Source organism: Temnothorax longispinosus, chromosome 12, assembly GCF_030848805.1.
Source record: "Temnothorax longispinosus isolate EJ_2023e chromosome 12, Tlon_JGU_v1, whole genome shotgun sequence".
NCBI classification, from domain to species: domain Eukaryota; kingdom Metazoa; phylum Arthropoda; class Insecta; order Hymenoptera; family Formicidae; genus Temnothorax; species Temnothorax longispinosus.
This window is the reverse complement of record NC_092369.1, coordinates 9,003,199-9,024,069: the sequence shown is the minus strand read 5'-3', so window position 1 is coordinate 9,024,069 and position 20,871 is coordinate 9,003,199. Positions and strand designations below refer to the sequence as shown.

The window sequence follows — 20,871 nt, the reverse complement described above, 5'->3', positions numbered from 1 at the left end:
ATGTAGATATGAATAATAATTAATCGCCACGCCGGAGAACTATACTGAAACTTAATGCATCTCATTACTGCAGATACCCGCGCGCGTCACGCCGCCAAAGAAACGTCCGCGCGCTCCGACGCTTGTGTATATGCCCCGCCAAACGTTTATGTATACGTGTGTATAAGTACGATGTCACCCGGTCCCGGATTTGTAAAGGGGAACATCCTGGCGGCGCACTTAGCACGGATAACGGTACTGTAAGATCCCAGGTTGGAGAACGGCGTAAAGTTTGAGCTTAAAACACAATTTAGCGACAGCGTGTCTTCTATATCCACGGCGGAATAGGTAAGATAGTTTGCGGAAACAGGTGGAGCGAGGAAAACTCGTTCAGCGCCGCATCCTTTTCGCCTTGAGAATTTTGCCCTGGGAAAAATGTCCTCCGGAGAAAAATTTTGTTCATCGGTGCATAACAATTAACAGGTATTTATGCTTCGCGCCGTGCAAGTATTGTCGACTCTTATTTACATATCTTAACAAATAATCTTGTGAGTGTAGGAGAGATTTGTTACTTTTTACATCTTTAAGTATCTTTCTCATCGCACCAGTACCGGTTTCGTATACGGAAAATAATATTTAGGTTATTTATCAAATTAAGAAAATTTTAATAACTATAAAGATTTAATGAAACCTTTAATAACTTTAAAGTTTTGTAAAATTATTTATATAATAATTATTTGCAGAAAGTATAAAATAATTGAGATTAGGGACAAACATCCAATCCGACTATATAAAGCTTATTTCTATGAATGACCATATTATGTATCGAATTAATTTTATCTTTTATGAATCAAAGCACTTTAATATGGTCAGATTATATCTGCAGATAAGTTTATTTAAATAATGAAACAAAATGAGTTGTAATTACGCGACGCTCGGACAGTGTTTTTGCCAGATTAAACTTACTGTGATTTCACTTGCGTGAAATCACGGTCGCGAAGATAAATGAAAGTTATGACGAAAGTTTGGCTAAAATGATAGGGGATTGAATCTAATTCATCGGACTCTCTGCGAGACATTACAACAACTTTAGACACAACTATTTAAAATCTAATTAAATTATAATCTCTAATTGATAAAAGCATTGTTCGAGCGTAAAGATATGTTTTATAAATTGTGCATTTTATTATCAGAATAAATTGCAATTTATAAATTTTAAGAAAAACATAAAAAAAGTATTTAAAATTTTCTCTGAATGAAAAATAAATTACATCGTTTATGTAGCGACATTTTTCCGTTAAAATTAAAAAAATTACTTATTTTTCGCAATTTAAATAAATTATTTGGAACACACCTTCGCATTGCACTATTTATCCATAAATTGCATAAAAGAGGAATTTAAATAGAAATTCACGGTAATGTGAGATTCGCCGAAATTATCTCTCTTGTATCGAAATATTATTGAAAGCAGAAGGTTCTGGAAATTCACCCGTCATATGGCTCGCATTTTGTAAAAGTTCCGTTAACGTACGTCAACATGCGCGAATTGAACTTTGCTGTATCGTGCGCGAGGCACGTCTATCTTTTAATTTCCACGATCGCGAATGAACTTCGAGCAGCGTGTATTTTAGGCGTCCATTGTTTGGCTTACCATCATCGGCGGAAGGGCACCTGCGCGCATTGCGCACCGGTACGGATGAGCCAGCAGCCCGCGTGGCGACCGAGGGAAATCCGAACGTCCAACGAAAATCGATTTGGCGAGCCGGCGCGGGGGGAGGCCGCGATACCGGTAATTTGTGACACGCGATCTCGCACCGAATGAAAACTTGATGCCGTCACGTGGATCTGGCTGGCGCCACGCAGACGTTCCGGTTATTTCATCGAGTTCTCTACGGTTTCCATACGTGCGCGCACCTGCCGTTTTCTTTTTTTTTTTTTGCGCCCCATCTGCACCCCCTCAGCAAGTCAGAATCTTATATATACGTTCATGCTCTCGTGACTTTGTATCAAAGATTGATAACATACCAATGTTGGCCATAATATCATGCATGATACTGTTCAAATCTATGTTCTTGACTTCCGTTAAAAACGGTCGTAAAAATATAAGGGATTAATAATGTCGATGCACAGCTAATCATTATATAATTCCCAATATGTCATTATCCATATAAATATGTCGATAAATTTAATCCTAATTAAATCCTATTTAAACTTAGTAATCGATAATCATATTTATCATACGATTTTTCTCTATATAAAGTCATTGATATTAATTAATAATTAAATGAAATTTTAAACGCGAATGTTCAGGGCCGAACGACGTCGTCACTGAAACCAACGATTTCCCACCAAATCGAGCTCGTCGGGCAATTTTTATCTTTAATCTGTAAGTACTGTTAAGCATATTTTAAGTGTGACAAAGAAGGAGCCTCACAAGGATGTTCAACATCACAAGACGCGATTTTACGCACTGCGAGTAACGCAGGTAACGAGTTACCCGTAGGTGTGTGCAACGCATTACACGAGCGTGCAGATGTATTGCGGCCGACAGTCGCATGCTCGCACAAAGGATCCCATTAGACGGTACGAGCACGCAGATCCTGCCCTTTGAACGTACGCAAATCAGTGACAAGTCGCGTACGAACAGGCACTCGAGGAACGGACTACTGCGGTACATCAAGGCACTAGGCATGTCCAACGTTCCTATTCGCCATCCTCCTGGAAACGCTCGTCTTGCCCTCCAGGAGAAACGGCCGACGGTGACACGGTGTAAATGGGTTTTCGATCGCTTTGGCGAGAGAGAGTGCACAGTGCACGTGGCCCGCGCGACCTCTCGTAAGAACGAAGAATCGGCCGGAACAGATCTGCGTGAATGACCGACGAGTTAAATTGGCGAGCAATGGGAACCGTGATAACTTCGCCCGACTGTTTCACTTCGACACGTCTATTTCTGCTTTAAAGAACATGACCAACCTTCATTTTCATTATAACGTTGATAACGTTTGCGGTTAAGCGCGCCGAGTAAACACGTGAAATAGACGATTTCGCTTTCTCTCCTCGCGGATAATTTTTAATTATCCGTGAAGGACACTTGACATGATGGATAAAACATGCGATTGCACTGGAAGGGTAACAATGATGAATCAAACGGTGGATACCCGAAGGAATTCGATTGTGTTATATGTGTGCAGGTTACTATAATATTAATTATTCGCGCGCGCCATAAAAGCGTGAGCAAATTCAGATTTGGAGCTGAACAAATGTCGCATTTGTAGCAGTGTTTGGCAATTAACCGCGGTTATACGCGAGAATAGTCGCTTTTCGCGTAACAATAGTATCCTACTATTCACGAATAAGTCACTTGCATGCTCCGTTTCCGAAATAATATGTCTAATTGAGATACATAATACACGTCTCTTTTATAAGAAGAAACATGAGATTCCCTGTAATGTAACCAAAGTTTAATTAATTTACAGGACGACGACGTACAATACGATTTAATGTAATTCCCGTTAAAACGACTATTTCGAATTTCTATTACTTCTGAAAGTGATTTTAACAATCGTGTTTAAACGTGTTTTCGAGTGATTCTATTGAGTTTCACGAGAAAATGATCATAAAGTTTATCTCGTATTAATTTTATCTTTTCGCTTGACAGATATACAGTATTATACAATAATATGCAATAAAATATTTAAACGAGCAGTTAAGTAAAAACAGGAAACGTTCGATAGGTAACTGAAAGAACCATTTAGAATATATATATGCGTATATAAATTTTCCGAGAGAAATAAATTGTTTCCCTTTACGGCAAATTGAAATCCGGCGGATATCGTCTGTTAATACGATGTCGCATAATATCCAAGCGAAATTAGACTTTAAGGACGAGAACGGCGCTCTCGCAAGCCCAGAAATCTCGTTTCAAGAAAAAGTGGACGGTCTGTGACAGTGGAAAATGGGATTTCGATCGTTCGCGGGACACCAAGCTGCCGCTGAAGAACGAGCTGTGGCCAGCTGCGGTGGATCGTAAAGTAGAACGGGTGGACCAATCAGAATGGGAGAAGAAGACAAAGACCTTCTTCCCCCCCCCCTGTAATATTAAGCCAGGATATTAAACGTCCACAACGTTGAGGCGTTTCCGGTCGGACTCTTGTCGTCCTTTTTTTTCCCCCAAAGAAATAAAGGAAAGGTACACACCAAGACACGACCGCCGCGCCGCCGTAGAATTTAGAGTGACGCGCTTCGTGACGTAAACCCGAGTAACTTGCAGCAGGACAATATGGTGAGAGGTCGTCGTCTCGCGCGAACGACATGCGTGCTAATCCTTAGAAAAAGTAGGACTTTGCAAGGCAATTTCTCATCTCCAGGAGAAGATACGAAATAACGGCTTTTAACGGCTGCATCTACGTTAACCGGACGGTGTAAACCACCGACAGTCCCTGTATAAAAAGTATTGTCTACTCTGTCGCTGTATAAAAAGTAACTGTCGACACTTCACTCGCTACTGCGCGCGGGCACTCCGAGAGCTTTACTGTCCTGAGGGGAGGGGGGAGGAAAAACGCGAAAAAAATCGACCGCACGGAACGCTCTCGCGAATAAACTTCCGGAATCCTGCTAACGACCGCGACGCTTCGCGCGACTTTCAGTAGCGCGCGCGTCTCGATTTCCAAACGACGGAGCCGGCAGCCACGGATGGCAGTTTTATACTACATATATACATATATAGGTATATGTTATGTACGTATGCTCTGTGGCACGTACGGCCAGGGATATCGCGAAGGATTAAATGGGGCGAGGATATCGTGAAGTGAAGCCGGTCGGGCGAGATCGAAGAAAACGCCGGCTGCGATTATTTGCGAGAGACACCGTTCAGACTCGAGTGCCACATACGTTCGCAGGGAGAGAAATAAGAAAACGCGAGCGGGCGTTTCGGGAGATAGCCGGGTGAGTTTCATGACGATAATCAAATAGCACGGAGCGAAGAGAAGGGGCGATGCCCGAAATATATGGGGCATTGGCAGCGAGGGAAAAAGGAGAGAACCCGACTTCCCGAGATGTCGTAAAGTCGCGCGCGCGCGCGAAGTGCAGAAGAGTTAGGAGCGTAACGCGAGAAACGATTCAAGGAGTACCAAAGAGAAGCGAGTGAGTCGAGGAATACGATAGAGAGTATGAGAGTAGCGAAGTCGATAAGCGCGCGCGCGCACACACATGCACATGCATCGAAATCTTTTGGGCAATCAGGTTTTTAAAGAGCTGATCGGGGAGAAAACCTTATTTTTTCATTATCTGCGCTTTTGACGTAAAAAAAATGCTTCGTACGCTGGGTTACTATGTAATCTGTCTTGCTTCGTTAACGGAAACCGTTCGTACGTTCGTTGTAGTCAAAGATAGAAAACGGAACGTGATCGATCGAGGCGACGGCTTGTACACAAACGCGCTCGGTACAAGCAAATGTGAGACTCTCTGCGTTGGCAGATCTCCGTTGATTTTCAAAGTTACGAGGACGTACTAATTTATCGACCACAAAAGAAACTAGTTGGATCGAGTTAATTACGAGTGTACGACAATAGACCGTCATACCAAAGATGTAATTTACGTTAATGTCGCCGACGTTTTGTTAACGCAGACGACAATAATTCTAACATAACGGTCATCTGTGTTTCCTGCAATATGACCAGGTAGTTTCAAACACATCTCAAATGAATTAGTTTAGAGTTTACAAAGGATAACCTAAATACGAATAAATGAAGCTCAAGCCCTGTGAAATAATTATACTCAATTATTTAATATCTATCGATTTTTCAGAGTCAAGCAGAAGTTAGATTAAGATGATTTTTAAATTCTGAAGTAAGACAAACGGTTTTATAATGTAGAATTGTCTATTTTGAACTGCTCAATTTTATCAAAATGTTACTGGAATATAAGCATAAAAGAGGAAGAAGTACGAAAGTAGTCTATCGTAAAGGAATACTGTTTCTTTAGGATAACTCATTCATATAGTTAGAGGTAATCACCAAAGTTGGAGATAATCCAACTTGAATGGGAGACTTTATATGAGCCACCTTATTCGGTCATCTTTCTAGATTATCATTTATTTCTGGTCCTTAATAATAATAATCTGCGTGGAAAGGTATTTAGGAATGACAAGGAGCTACTATAATCTAACCATAAGAACTTTCTTCTGTTTCAAAAATAAGGATTTTTAATGGAAAGAAGAAATGTTTATAACCAAGAAAAGATCGTTGACTTAAATGAAAATCTTCGATAAATAAAATTATATTTAATATAAATTGTTCTCTTTTTTTTACGACTATCAGAAATGATAAAAACTTTTAATTATCTGGCACAGAGACTTCTTTTTAAAAAGATAAGCATGATTAAACAAGCAATTAAGAGAAAATTAAAGAATCCAGCTTACTGTCTATACTGCCGCCAACATTCGTCGTCGCGTCGTCGAGGGCGACGAGTACATTCGACGATTAGCCGCAGTGAAATATGATAGCGCCGGAAATCTACAGACAAGTGGAACAAAAATAAACCAGGTGCGAGACCGTTCGCGAGCGTTGGAGTGATAATCTGTAACGAAGTAGCCTGATACGGACGGCACGCCGGCGAGAACATAACGATTGCTCCAAGCGCGGGCGTGAGTGTAGCTAGGGGAAAAGTTGCGGCGGCACGGGGATAGAACACTAATTAATTGGGGTTAAATAACTGACTGTAAAATACTTGGCGTGTCGGACTTGCGCGCGCGCATAACGAGATTCGGGAATGAATTGGCGGGCAGCCTCGGCAGTAGTGAAGAGTTTAGCCCAAGTCGGGTGAGCGACCACGGAGGGCAAGTAGGTACCTTTAATGAGGTTGATAATGGGTGGTTATATAGTCCTCCCTCCTCCCTCCCCCCTGCCCCTCTCGGCCCAATAGCTCGCCCACCCGTTTGCTCACCTTTCTTCCCGCCGTTACTCATTGATTTCGCGGCGCAGCGGGGTTAATCGGGCCACGAGAATTTCGTATTTCAGCGGGTTTTCAGCCTTTACTCGAGGTTAAACACTCGCCCAAGAAGAGTGCCGTTAATTGGATACCCCGATTCTACCACCGCTTGTCCGCCGACACGCTGGAAAACCAGACCTCCACCGGCTTACGGCGGCGGCGAGCGATTCCACTTTCCGCGTAACGGTTCCGGGGGAGTGATAGCGGACTCTATCGTGCGCCGCGATCGTGAACGGAGTCATTCCGTGCTCAAGATAATCTTCGATTCTGCTGAACTGTCGTTCGAAATCCTATGATCTGGGCAGGGAAGAGGGAGACAATAGAACTGGGTCGAGTAAACTCGGGAAGGAACGCGCGGTATGGTCTTTGTTTAAATAGTCATCGTGTTTGGATGAGCAATTATCACGGACGCTTTTGCCCCGCGCCGACCCACTTGTAAAAACACTCCTCACGCGCGTAACTTTCTTAAGATGCGACACCGCGTCGCCGTGACACGCGCGCCCGCGCGCGTTAGGAATGAATAATCGAGTGTTCTTCATTCGAACGCCTCCCCTACGCGCCAAAGGGTGTAATGCGCCGTGACTAAAGCGCGCGAGAGACTCACGTCGCGGAAGACGCGTAAACAGCGGCGGCGTTAGTGTAAAATGTCGAGGAAAACAAGGTCTTACCCGTCCTACTCCTCTTACCCGTCTTACCCCTCTCGGTCGTTGTCTAAACAGCGCGCCGGCAAATAAATTCATTTGCAAACGGAAACCGTGGGGCACGCGGTCATTAGGATCCGCGCGAATTGTCAAACCGGTCGTAACGCGAGCATAAAGGCGAACCCCTCACTCGGAATCAACGCCGCCGGTTCGAGCAAGTTCGAGTCCGCGCTCGGGCAACAACAATTTGGGGAATAACTCGCCGACGCGGACGACGAGGATATATACAGTTGAAGTCCGCTCGGGCGTAAATGTGCGGCGCAGCGTCGTGAAAGTTGTGTCCGCATCTCGATCATCTCTCAAACGGCGCGTATTCGAGACATACATACACAAACTTTGACACGCCGGACAGGGGTGTGCGGACGAGTTTTTTTTTTATTGACACTAAAAGAACCGTAAAGAGATGCGCACCCGGTTACGCGAGCGTTATTCTATCGCCCGTGCCCGAAAAATGCAACTTTGTGAAAAAAAAATTCGAGCGATCCGGATCACGATCGTGTGCGCGCTTTCGAAAGCTATCGCGATCACGCGCCCGTCTCGGTCGGTGGCCGAGCGCGCGCGTGTGGATCTTTCATAACTCGGTTTTGTGATTTATTGCGACCTCGGTGATTTTTCATCGAGCAGCCTACGAAATAAAGTGATTGATTGCGCGCGAGAAGGAGCGATGGCGAATGCGGTTGAGCGCGCGCGAGAGAGAAAGAGGGAGAGAGAGAAAGAGAGAGAAAGAAGAGAGATATATTTGTCAAGATCTCTCTCTGGGTGGATCGTTAATTTACGATTGTTAATTCGCGAAAGAGTTACCACGCTGCGGGAGCACGAAGACGAGTTCAGTTCAGACAAGCGATAAATTTGCGTGATATATGATATATAGTTATTAATGTTTTGTTAATTAGTAATAAGGGTCACAGTTAGTACAATGGCTTTGTTGTTAATGAGATCTTTGAATAAAGCAGAGAAAAATACAATTGCCATCGGCAATTTTTATATCCATTTCTGAAGTATTCTATTTACTTGCGCTAACGACATATTGTGTTATTTAAGAATAATTTTTTTTTTTCAGATGTTTCTGTTTTAAGATGTAATTTAAGAAATTTAATCTTTTTTGGGTGGAAAATTCTGACTCTTCGTGTACTTATGACATGAAAGATATTTATACCAAAAGGAATTAAATCGCATTTGTAAGAAGATTTCATTAAGACAACGATAAGATTCAAATAACGAAAGTAATGAAATATTTATTTAAGAAATAGTATATTTATATCAAAATTCTCATTATTTTATAACATCTTGTAATTGTCACTATAAAATGTAATAATAATAAGCATCATACAACTATTTATTTCAAATAAATGTTTGCATTTGCATATGAAACGTTAATTAACATAAAAAGGTACGTAAAATAAATAAGCAAGCTGACTAAAATCTCTCGGATTTATTTTCACAATAAATATGAATTTTTGAGCTACTTTAAAGTAAATTTTTTGCATGATAAAAATATTACAATATTAATAATTTTTATATACGATGGTGTATATGTATGCAAAAAACCACAAATTTTAACAAATTAAATAAATCTTTCTCATAAAAAAATTTTTTTAAGGTAAATTAAATTTTATCGCTTAATATTAAACTCATATATTCTGAAGGAAGTAATACATGTTCACTTCATAAAATATCATTTTTAAAATTTATTAAATCATTGCAGATTTAATGTGTAGAGTAACTCGAGATAAATCTGCCGTAGAAAACTATATCAAAATGTAATACTTAAATATGAAAAATAATCAAAACAGGACAACGAAAAAGTGTAACTAATGTTCATTATAGATCAGCCATGACATTTTCTCTGATACGAAAATCACATATAGTTGTGAGAAAGGAAAAAACAGTGCAGTGTCAGAATTATGGAAGCGATATTATGTCGTAGGCCGGCGCTGAAATGCGGCAATGATAAATGCTCTTTTTTTCTTCGACGAACGTCGTTAGCGTTGCCCTGCGATACATCATTGCTAATTAGCCATGAAACTTTTGCAACGCGCAAATCCTTAGCATGATCTAAAGAGGATGAAGAATTACACATATCTGACTCGGAACACGTCATTGAAAAAAAGATAAGGGGAAAGATATGGGGGGGAAAAAATCTGCAACATTAAGCTTGTAAGCAATCAGATTGCAGTTAACGTCCGCAATATATCTATTATGTTTGCCAGAGGAAAATCAGAAGCTTGCGAGTCAACATAAAAGTCATATTGACTTTCGAATTGATTTTAATCGTGAAATTTCGCGTTCTTGCTACACATTATATCTAAAACACCTTGATTCGATACTGTATCTCTATTTATAACATTTCAAATAAATACATCTACGTTAATTGTTGTAATATTAACTTTTGTGATGTCGTATATATATCAAAAATATTTAAATAGATACTGTATTTTCATTTATAGCATATCAATTGCATAATAATTGCATCTATGTTAAGTGTTGCGATATTAACTTTTGTGGCATCATATTTCAGAAATACCTATTTAAATACATGTTTCAGAAATAATTTTTCATAATAACAAATGCAAATCAATTTTTCATAATAATTCAATCAATCTGATCTAAAGATATTGCCTGTTTTCGCTCTAATAATATCTCGAATCACATATGTCTCGAAGTTACATTAACAATCTTATTTAAATATTTAGATAGACATTTAACGAACATTTTAAATAAAAATATTCAATATATAAATATGGTCTATATAAGCTTATTTCAGATTTTATACATTACATATATGCAAGATAAATCGGTAATATATACATAACGAGAGCATATACTGCATCAAGCGTGTAGTTTTACAAAATTGCCAATAAGAAATACGTGAGATTGTTAACAAAGATGTGCGTATATATCCGATTGGCGACATATTGTTATAAACATCGTTACGAAGGTATGGTAAAACCGGTGATCACGATAACAGGCATTCGTAAAGGTCGCGAAACCGTAAAATTGAATTAAAATCGATGACAACGTTCGCTTCGCCAGATTCCCAATAACGTTACTGTTAACACGCTGCGCGTTTTTTTCGTCTGTCCGATGAAATGATCCAATTTCGTCCGTGTTCCCCGGCACATCGGGTCGATCGTAGGAGGACAAGCATGCGGCCGATATATGCGCGCAATGGCCGTTTGCGTGACAATTAGAAGGAGACAAATACAGAGAGCCAATAGCGGAGCGGTGCGTGCAATTCGTTTCGTCGTCGTCGTCGTCGTCGTCATCGTCATCGTCGAAAAGCACCCTCTCGCGTCGCAACACGCGGGCAGATCCGCCGCTGCGAGAAGTTAAAAGGTCGTTAGCTGAATTCGCAGTAGCGAACTCAAAACGCCGCCATAATTTACGCGGCCGTGTCCCACTCGACCCCGTCGTGAGATCGTATCACCTCGCAGGTGTCTAGCCTGCATTCTCGCGGAGGGACATGCACATGCAAGCACGGAAACGCTGTTTAACAATTCCATTCTTGCCGCGAGAAAACGTTTCGCTTAACCCCCCGTCGGTTCTCTGTGAAGCTAACTCCCATGCGAGTTTATGGAACAGAGTAAGTCTTCAATTCTCTCGCGCATACCTCACTGTTTATATCTACCTAGCTAATTTTCGTCCTACATTATACGTATAAAGGAAGACATTTCTTTCGGCAAAAATTGATATTTTTGTACACAAATCTCGAGTAAGATCGAAAGATGTATTGAATAAAAATTAATTAATTAATATTGAATAATAATTATACATAGATTATTATCTTTAAATTTCTAATATTATTTTATATAAAGAGAAAAGCGGGCGGGGTAAATCTGTGAACCAATTTTTTTTATTATAAGCTTGATAATATCACTGTTAGACGCATAAAGATTTTATCATCCAATGGCTTATTTAAGTCGTTAGCTTAGGAGTGAAAGCGCGCTCGTGTTGTACATACACCTACGCCAAGGGCGTGAAAGAAATTAATTTCGCGATAGCACCGAGCTAATTGTGAACTGTACTTTGAAGTCGCCCTCGATATATCACGATGCACCGAATGCATAAACATATCGCTGCTCTCTATCCTAATGAGTTTCCCGGGCGCTGCATATCTTACCATCGCATTGTCTCTACGTTCTTAGCACATGCATCTACGAAACATTTAAAAAATCGCATTAGAATGTTAGTGTTTTTAATAGTTGGCTTCACATACATCTGTATACTTGTAAAACGCCTATTACTTGCCGTGATTATACTTAATGAAAAATGTGATCGAATTTTGTATAACATATAAAAGCTGGAACATATATAGGATCCAAGAAGTTCACATATTACTCCACAATTTGAATAAAGCTTCATTTAATAATAGCATTAAAATATGATAAGTCGCAAAAGTTAAGCAGCTTCAAAAATAATACCGTCCTCGATAAGTACCCCACTCAACTTTAATGGCGAGCTAGACGAGGATAAAATAATTAAAAGGCTTTATACGCCAAAACTTACTTGTTGAAATTTAAGATAAACTTTTATAGTCTCGTAATAAAAATACTATTTCAGTATGCATATACTATGTAATACGTCACGAAGCGTCGTATTATTTTCTGAAAAACGAAGACACCTCATAAAGGTTAAACTGTATTATTTTTTTCGGTGACAAGTTAAAAATATTCTGTACGTATAATATTCAATCCTAATACATATTATACAATTCATAATCGTAAATGAAAAGGGTGGAAAATACATTTTAAGATCAGAAATAGGAGAAACATAATTCGCAGCTTATCGTCTTTAGAAAGCTTCCATCGTAAGCGAATAGCGTTGATGCACTTTGGTGCAGTGGACCGCGCGCACGTGTCATTATACATTCCTCTTTGCTCATGCCAAAGGTAGGTGCATGAGAAATAGCGGTGCGTGGAACGGAAAAACAAAACTGAGAACCGCACACGTACTGAAGATAGAGTGTGCAAAAGCATGTACATATATATACATACACATATATATATATATATATATATATATATATATATATATATATATATATATTATTACATGTGTTGCCTGCGCGCATATTTATCTAACGTACGCGTTCGTATTTCGCTACTACGAGATTTCGAAGCGCGAGGCACGGAATTGCCAGTTTAATACCGATTCTGCGTACAAACACACGGGGGTGTGTCGACAGTGGTTTGCTGTTTGCGAATTAGGTGCAATCAAATGCAAAATCACACTGGCAAATATCACACAATTTACCAATCACAGACTCCCGCAATTAATTGCTTGGCGCGATATGCTATTAGCAAAGACTATTTCACTGCGCTGAGAATCTGTCGGATCCCTTGAAGACTCTGTAATACACACTCCGAGATTTTGTCATATTTCGGCTACCTCACAATATTTTTATATTGATTATTCATTACTTAGATCACTGCTGTATTTTGTATTTAATGAATTATTACATTTCATACGCGATGTACAAAAATAAGCAAACAGATAAAAATTAATAAATGTCACATATACGTTTCGTACTCATATTCATCTTTTAGACATATATCCCTTTATTTAGATTTAATTGAATTTTTCATAATAAAGGATATGAAAATTATAATATTATCGCAACAATTTAATTTTCAAATTAAGGTTTTATAATTAAATCTTCAATTAAATAGCTGCTCAATTAGATGACTATATCTACAATTAACCACAACTGAAGTTCTCGAAATCCCCTTATATAAAAAGATTTATTTAATTGAAGAACTTTTGTGTTATCGAGATGTTGACTTTCTATATAAATAATCTCTTATCATATAATATAATTTCGGTAAAAGTAAGAGATTTCAGTCTCATTAAAAAGTCAAGCGTAGTTAATTCGGTAGAAATTATAGTACGTATTAATAAAAGCACGTTGGCAAAAGAAGAAACTTATAGCAGATGTAAGTCGTTTCTAGGGTGAATAAAATATAGCCTGCGCGTCAATCATGCGCCGTCGAGCTATCACCTCGAAATAGGAAATGTGCGGTAATTGTTCCGCTCACCCGAGTTATGTATTTAACAAATCAAATTGCTCCTTCCGTGAATTGACGTTTCGCCTTTAAGGAGCACTCGTTTTAACTATTAATTTAGCCTTTCCATTATCGAATTGCTCGTTGCATGCGTCGTTTCGGGCATTACGATGAAGTATTAGACCTGTACAATCAATTTAGACTGTGAATGAGAGTGGCGTAATAAACGGTTAAATACACACAATGTCGCGCGTTTAATAACTGTGATAAATGTGATCGTGAAAAAAAGTCTGTAGAATTGATCGGGCCAACCATTTGCCACATTTTTCTTGTAAAAGCAGAATACAACAGATATTTCTCATGACTTCAAGTGCACGCCGCAGATACATTGATTTAAAATAGCAATGACAGTTTCGGGTAAGGCCAGATGAATGATACTACATGAATACTAAACATGATACTATTTGAAAGGATGCTTTCAAAAGTATAGTTTATTTAAACCCTGGAATATTTTGTTATTAATTTATACCATTTTATTTTAATAAAAATAGTTTGCGTATAATAAAGAAATTCGAATGGCCTAACAGCTTGTAACATAAAAAAAATCTAATTTTACAGTAGCGGCAGAAGAAATTTCTACTTTACTGATTGTTTAAATTCTCAGTACTTTCGATATTTTTGTTTCATCTATTAATCTTCATAACGTACGGATACGAAAATAAAATATTGTGATATAAACAGCAATTTTTACGATAACGAAATACAAACTAAACTTCAGATATGTTTTTATAAGATACCGGTATTATTGCAAGCAGGGCAAGTTAGTATTTAATTGTTTCAATCGTGGTTGTAAAACTTTCAAAGATATACAAATTTAATCGAATGCCCCACAATCTATAAAAATACATAGGCTGGTATTCATAGTCGGATCTTATTTTAAGACTGTCTTAAGTAATGTCTTAAGATGCTAATACGGCTCTGTGATTGATTCATGACATCTTAAGATCATACTTAAGACGGTCTTAAATATAAGATTCGACTATGAATACCGGCCATAAAAAGAGAATAACATAAAGCCGCGACAATTCTGAGATATTGATAAATGAATAAATGCTTGGTAAGAAATGTTCACGCGAATAGTGCTCGAATAATCGTGCTAATTCGCAAAATGCATAAAATACGCTTGAATCCGGACTGTCTGTTTTATTTGTGCACGATGAAAATTTCGCTCCGGCGTGGCGCGTCGGGCATGAATTAGGGCTGTAAGGGCCTCCACACACGAATTGGCCTCATGTCTCCTTGAAAATGACAGTATTACGGTTCGAAAATACTTAACGTAATTGGTGAATTCTTACGGTACGTCTTACGTTACGGCTACTGCAATTTGTGTGTATAGAGGACTTAACAATTTTAAAAATCGTAAGTCGCAGTCTCTAGCGCGCACGGCTTTCATCGATATCTCTTTGCGAGAGGCATTCCAGCGTAAATAACTCACGTGACGACTAGATTTAAAGGAGCATGTGTTATCGGCCTTATCGAATTGCCTTATCAAGGTGCGATGTGACGTGACTCGAGAACGCGGATTAAAAAGCGTCAAGCCTCTCTCGTTCGACCCGGCGTCAACCGGGACCTGCTGCAACTAATGCGGGACTAATTCGGGCGGTAAGAGGCGGCCAATTAACGGGCGAGCGAGACCAAGTGGATTTACGGAGCCTTCGGTCGACGGCGTGATAATTCGACGTTAAGTCATTAGCCCGCGCGATTACAGCGCAGGGCGCGTTTAATGGCGCCGGCGTATTTCACTGGCACCTAATCCCGCTGGCGTCCCACGTGCCGACGCGCGGCGGCGGCGGTGGCCACGCCGCGGCGGGGCGTCCGGAAATCTCGCGATTACCCCCCTTTAAATTTTCTGCCGTTTGTCCCGCCATCGCGAGACGTACGAGTATATAATCGCGCCCGGGCCGGGGCGCGAATAAACGGATGATCGCCGGCGCGATCTACGAATGTGTCCTAGCCGACGGCTGAAGAACCCATTTCCCAGCCGACTGGTCGAGAAAGAGGAGTAATTATTATCACGCAAAAGGATAAGGGGGAGTTTGCTGGACTAACTTCCGCCTATGATAATTTATACTTGCCACGATTCGCCATAGGAACGATTGCGGCGGGGGGTTTGCGCGCGGCCAAGAGGGAACGGGAAAGAAGTAGGACCGATGTGTGCGCGGAAGAAAGAACAAAACAGATAATGAGATGACACAACGCCGATTCTATACGTTCCCATTTGAATGCGCACCCTCACACCCACTTTTGGTTACTTCCCGTTTACCATTTACGGCAGACACTAGCTGGCTAGCGACCGCGATTTCAATCGATGCGAGGAAACTTTTGGAACCAAAGATTTTTCGTTTCCGACATCAGTAATGTTGATTCGAAAGATCAACGCCACAGTAAAGAAAAATTGAGCGAGGAGACTTGGTTGTGTGTTTGTGGTTACAGACTCGTCGCAGAAAATTTTACGATCGAACAACGTATCCCACGATCGCGATCAATGGAATAACATAAACTCGCTTTGCGATACCGCATTACGATCGTTCCCGCGGGATCGGAGCAGAGCTCCTGGCGACAAAGCGACGCGACGCGACGCGACTCGTCGTGACGTGAGGCGATACAGCGGGATAGGCGACTCGATCGTGGCCAATCTCGTTCGTTTAAATTACGGCCGGCTCGTAATCACCTACTGACTTTTATCATCCACGTAATAAACAAACCGCAATCGTAAAATCCGACCGTAAAATTTCCTCGGAGGAAATACCCGAGGAAGAAAGAGAGATAGGGAGTGAGAAAGAGAGTGCACGGTTAAATACGCAGACGTCGTGCGGAAAAGTCATAAAAACAATGCAATGAGCTACCCCTTTTTCCCTGTCGCTCACAAAGATCTCGATCGCGAGGGCCCTTCGAGCTTGGCAGTGGTTTCGATCGCGCGACGGTTCTCGTCGGGGGACGGCTAAGATGAAATTCATCGAGAGAGGGAAATGTTATATTGCATAATTGCGTAAAGTGCGTAACGCTGATTCGGATCGTGCAGAATCGGTGCGGGGGAAGTCGTGCGTCTTGCCGGGGGGGGGGGGATGAATTATTTTTACCTGATGACGGATCGTTCAGCGCGGATACCCATGTCGCGACGCAGAACACCGGGATCGCGAGAACGGGGAGCATGTTGCTACGTCGACGACGCGGCTACGTCAACTGAGGAGTAAACGCGCCGGGCGCCGCGACGCTCACCGTCGGCGACGCGGTTCCGCTTTGCCGCCAACCACGCGGGCGCCTGCGTGCTGCTGCCTCGTTCCGTGCGTCCTGCAACTTACGCGACTCCGCGTCGTCCGCGGTGAGAGCCGAACGGACCACGGCGAGGAGACGCGGAAATATCTCTGTTTACTATCAAACGCGATACAAACTCGAACGCGACGAAGCGCAAACGTGACGCAATTGCGTTTCGCCACGTACACATGTTCGGCGAAGGGGAGAAGTGTACGTGCAGTCATACATACACGAGATGCATGCGAACGCAAGAAGTACGGTACATAACAATCTCGTTATTACTTCCTTGAAAAACTTTGAAACATATTGAGACTTCCTCGAATCGAAAATATCTGCATATCTTTTCTTGAAGTAGGTATGCATGTATATGGTAATCGTTTTTCTTGTCAAAATCTATCAAAATGTCTAAAGGATTTGTCTATTACCGAAAACAATTGAGCCTCTCAGAAGATAAACTAATTGACTCCATAAAAGTAGAAAAAGTTGATGAACAATGTGCTCCAATATTAAAATTAAGAATTTATTAAAAGGTGGAATTGATAAGTTTTGCTTTTGAGACAATCAATTACTACTGTTTGCCACGTTATTACTATCTTAATAATTAATAACATGCAAGTTTAATATCATGCAATTGGCTTTCACGCTTTTCAGTAAAAAAATTTCAACGCTCATTTTTAAAAATAATTGTTCAAATACTTTATATTAATTAATTTAAAAACTAAACGTAAAAACAGTTGAAATTTTACTTATATATCCAGTTTCTTTTTCTTAAATTTGAAATTGATAGATAACCTTTTTTATCAAATAAATTTTACAGCAATAAATAATTACATGTAAAATTATATTTGTTTTACGAAATTAAGATTGTTACTGGAGTTGTGATTAATATAAATTTTTTTTCTAATTTATATAGAGCCGTACGCAAGAAACAAAACTTGTCTAATTGTAAGTCCACTTTGATTAACGAGAACGCTTGTCGAAAAAGCCGAGAAAAAGCGAGTTTGTAGGTAATTACTTTCGCAATAATTACATTGCCTTGTAATCATTCTAACGATCTTATTTTGCTCCGCATCTGCTTCTTGTTTAGCACGGATGAATTTTTAACTATTTTGATATTCATTTCACGTCGGATTTCAATTATGGCATTTAACTTATCGCTTCCGATCCACGCTTGCTATTCTAATTAGAAACTTTTAAATACATTTATTGAATATATTTTTATATTACATAGAGTTAAAAATATTACTATTGTGTCAGATGTTGGTTGGATGTCTTTTTTTAATTTTTAATTGCTATAGTTTAATTGATAGTTATTTAGTTATTGGAAAACTTTTTTATTTTCCAGACAAATATGCTATTTCTATCAAACTTGAAGTAGCGACTTCTAATTTCATACATTCGATAAATGTGATTGTTTGAAATATGCACATTAAAATATTGCATGCCGTTTACGTGTCATCTACATTAAACTAAGAAATCGTATTAAAACTCCGAAAATATCAGAACAAATACAAAGCAACGATCGATGAAATACAAAGCAGTTTATCGACGCATTGTTGCGGAAAACAATCATTTGTTTTCACTGCTTCTCGTAACTTTCTACGCTTCGATGCATCAGCGAATTGTTCACTTTACCACCCGTAGCGTGATACGTATGCAATATTGCTTTTTTTTTCATGTCCATATAGTTTTTTTGTCACCATTTCTGCCGAGCCGATTCGCGATGCACGCTCATGCAGCAAAAATCTCCTCGTGAAGTTCCCATGCGTTCGATCGTGGCAGAAAATTTTTATTTTTGCATGATTGCATGTCGCTGCGCGCTCCGATACACACGATAGTATTTTATCGGCACGAGAAACGGATCAGCGAGCGCTAAACAGTAAATAAACACCGAAATCGGGAAGGACACCTTTGCGGCATACGGAGAGCTTAGCGTAGCGCAATCCCTATATCAACGATTTATCCCTCGAAGAATCGCGATGGAGAAGTGGCTCGCGTGATAATTCATGCTCGCCGCGGATACTATTTCGAGCACGCGTGCCACTTGATGGAATCGCACCTCCGGTTCAGCACCATTACGTACAATTGTTTTCGCTTATTACATGCATGCGATTTCCCTAGGTACGGATGTGGCGGAACGCGCCCGAGAAGCTCTTCCTTCTGTTCCTGAAGCTTGAGAAAATATCGTGAGCCTAACAAGATTGAAATTTTCAATTTGACGTTGCGCGAGTACTCGACGGGAATTTCACCCGTAATATAATTTGCGCGCAATCATTTGCGCATAAAGAAAGTTGTTTATATGGACGTAAAACGAAAAGATAACTAATGTACATATTGTATATTAATGTGTACATAAACGTTCGCGCTTTAAATTCTTGAATCTTAGTAATCCACGTTCATATATAATTTTGAAATATCTTAATATATTCGAGATATCAAAGGCACACTTAATGTAAACATCCATAAGCCGCGACACGAATTGCTACTTGTCGACTCCGTATCATGAAAGATGAGGGGCTAGTCAATTTTTCTGACAAAGACATGCGATATAAGAACGTGCGACCAAGCCACTTTGCGTGTCAGTGATTCCACTGTAAAAGCAACTTTACCTTCATGATCTTGGCACCGCGTGCCACGACCCGTGAGACACGCCATACCATCATTAATGCTCCGTAACGTAGTGCATTATTTTATTTGTGCATGATCGCGCACTCGCGCGCTGACTCGTCATTTCGGAGCGAATAATCAGTATAATCTGAAGTTTACGAAAGTATTTTGTGAAAATATTCTTTTACGTTAGTTGATTCGAAACGATCCGCGATCACGACACTGTATTTGTCTATTTTTCAATTTGTAACGTGTCGCGATAACGTAAACGAAATACTATCATAACTTGATCACGTTCCGCACACTATCATTAAACGAGAAGTAGCGTCGCATTCCGCGAGAAGAGTAGGAAAGAGAGATAAGAATCTAATATTATAAATCATTTAAACAGTATATAATAATCTAAATAATGCGCGATTTAATCTTCATATTTTCCGCGATAGCGGAATACACGTACTCAATAATTTGAGTGTTATCGCAACGGTAAAGTTCGATCTCCTCCGTACGAAGCCTATCTCCGTTTGCCTTCCCGACCGCTCTGGAGAACCAGGTTGCAATGAGTGTGACCGAACTCATTCGGGCGCAATTGTCGCGTGCACCCTTGTACTAGGTACTCCATCGCGGCTACACCACGCCGCGCGCCGGGCAGAACGGCAGAATGGAAGCGGATATATTTGCGCCAATCGTCGAGGCCGCGGCGATCGATGCCGAGCGGCCGAGGATCGATTTCAATTTAGCGGCCGTTTAAGCGTGCACGCTCGCGGCTAACGAGCTTTCGAAAGTCGTAGATATCCGACAAGTTGGCCTACGGGGGCAGTCCCGCCGCGGCTCACAACCACCCTGCCAGAAACTTACCGCAGTCAGGCAGCGCGAGTATCCGCGAGCATACATGTAACACGACACCGTTAACTCCCTTAACACCGTACTTGTACCGTACAGATATTACACACAGGCGCGCACAGACACACGCGCGGCTCTCTACCTGACGTTTATGCGGCGCCCGGGATCGTGGTGGTAGGCATTGTTAACGTCTGAAAAGGATAAGAACGGCGCGCGCGATGGAGGGCGGCCCGACTGTTTTACTGCTTTTCCAACGTTGGAGGAGTCGATGGGGGATGGCGTGTGGTTCCCATTGTAGAGATTAGAGAGACCGGCATATGCACCTGAGGAACGGATTTACGTTCGGCAGCTAGATTACACGTTACGGCCGCCGCGCCGCTTTCTTTCTTTCGAATCGCTTTCGTGCAAGAAGAAGTCATTCCCGTTTCTCTTTTCTTGTT

The 20,871-nt window shown here is 40.7% G+C and overlaps 1 protein-coding gene across 1 annotated transcript in view; it reads right to left on the bottom strand.

Moving 5' to 3' along the window:
* The window catches only part of LOC139822919 (protein amalgam), an 80,628-nt gene extending 63,681 nt beyond the window's left edge, over positions 1 to 16,947 (bottom strand). The window contains exon 1 of the mRNA XM_071795108.1: positions 16,810 to 16,947. Coding sequence (XP_071651209.1) covers positions 16,810 to 16,882 — 73 coding nt within the window. The 5' untranslated portion in view covers positions 16,883 to 16,947. The remainder of the gene's footprint in view (positions 1 to 16,809) is intronic.
* Between the last annotated feature and the right edge of the window lie 3,924 nt (positions 16,948 to 20,871).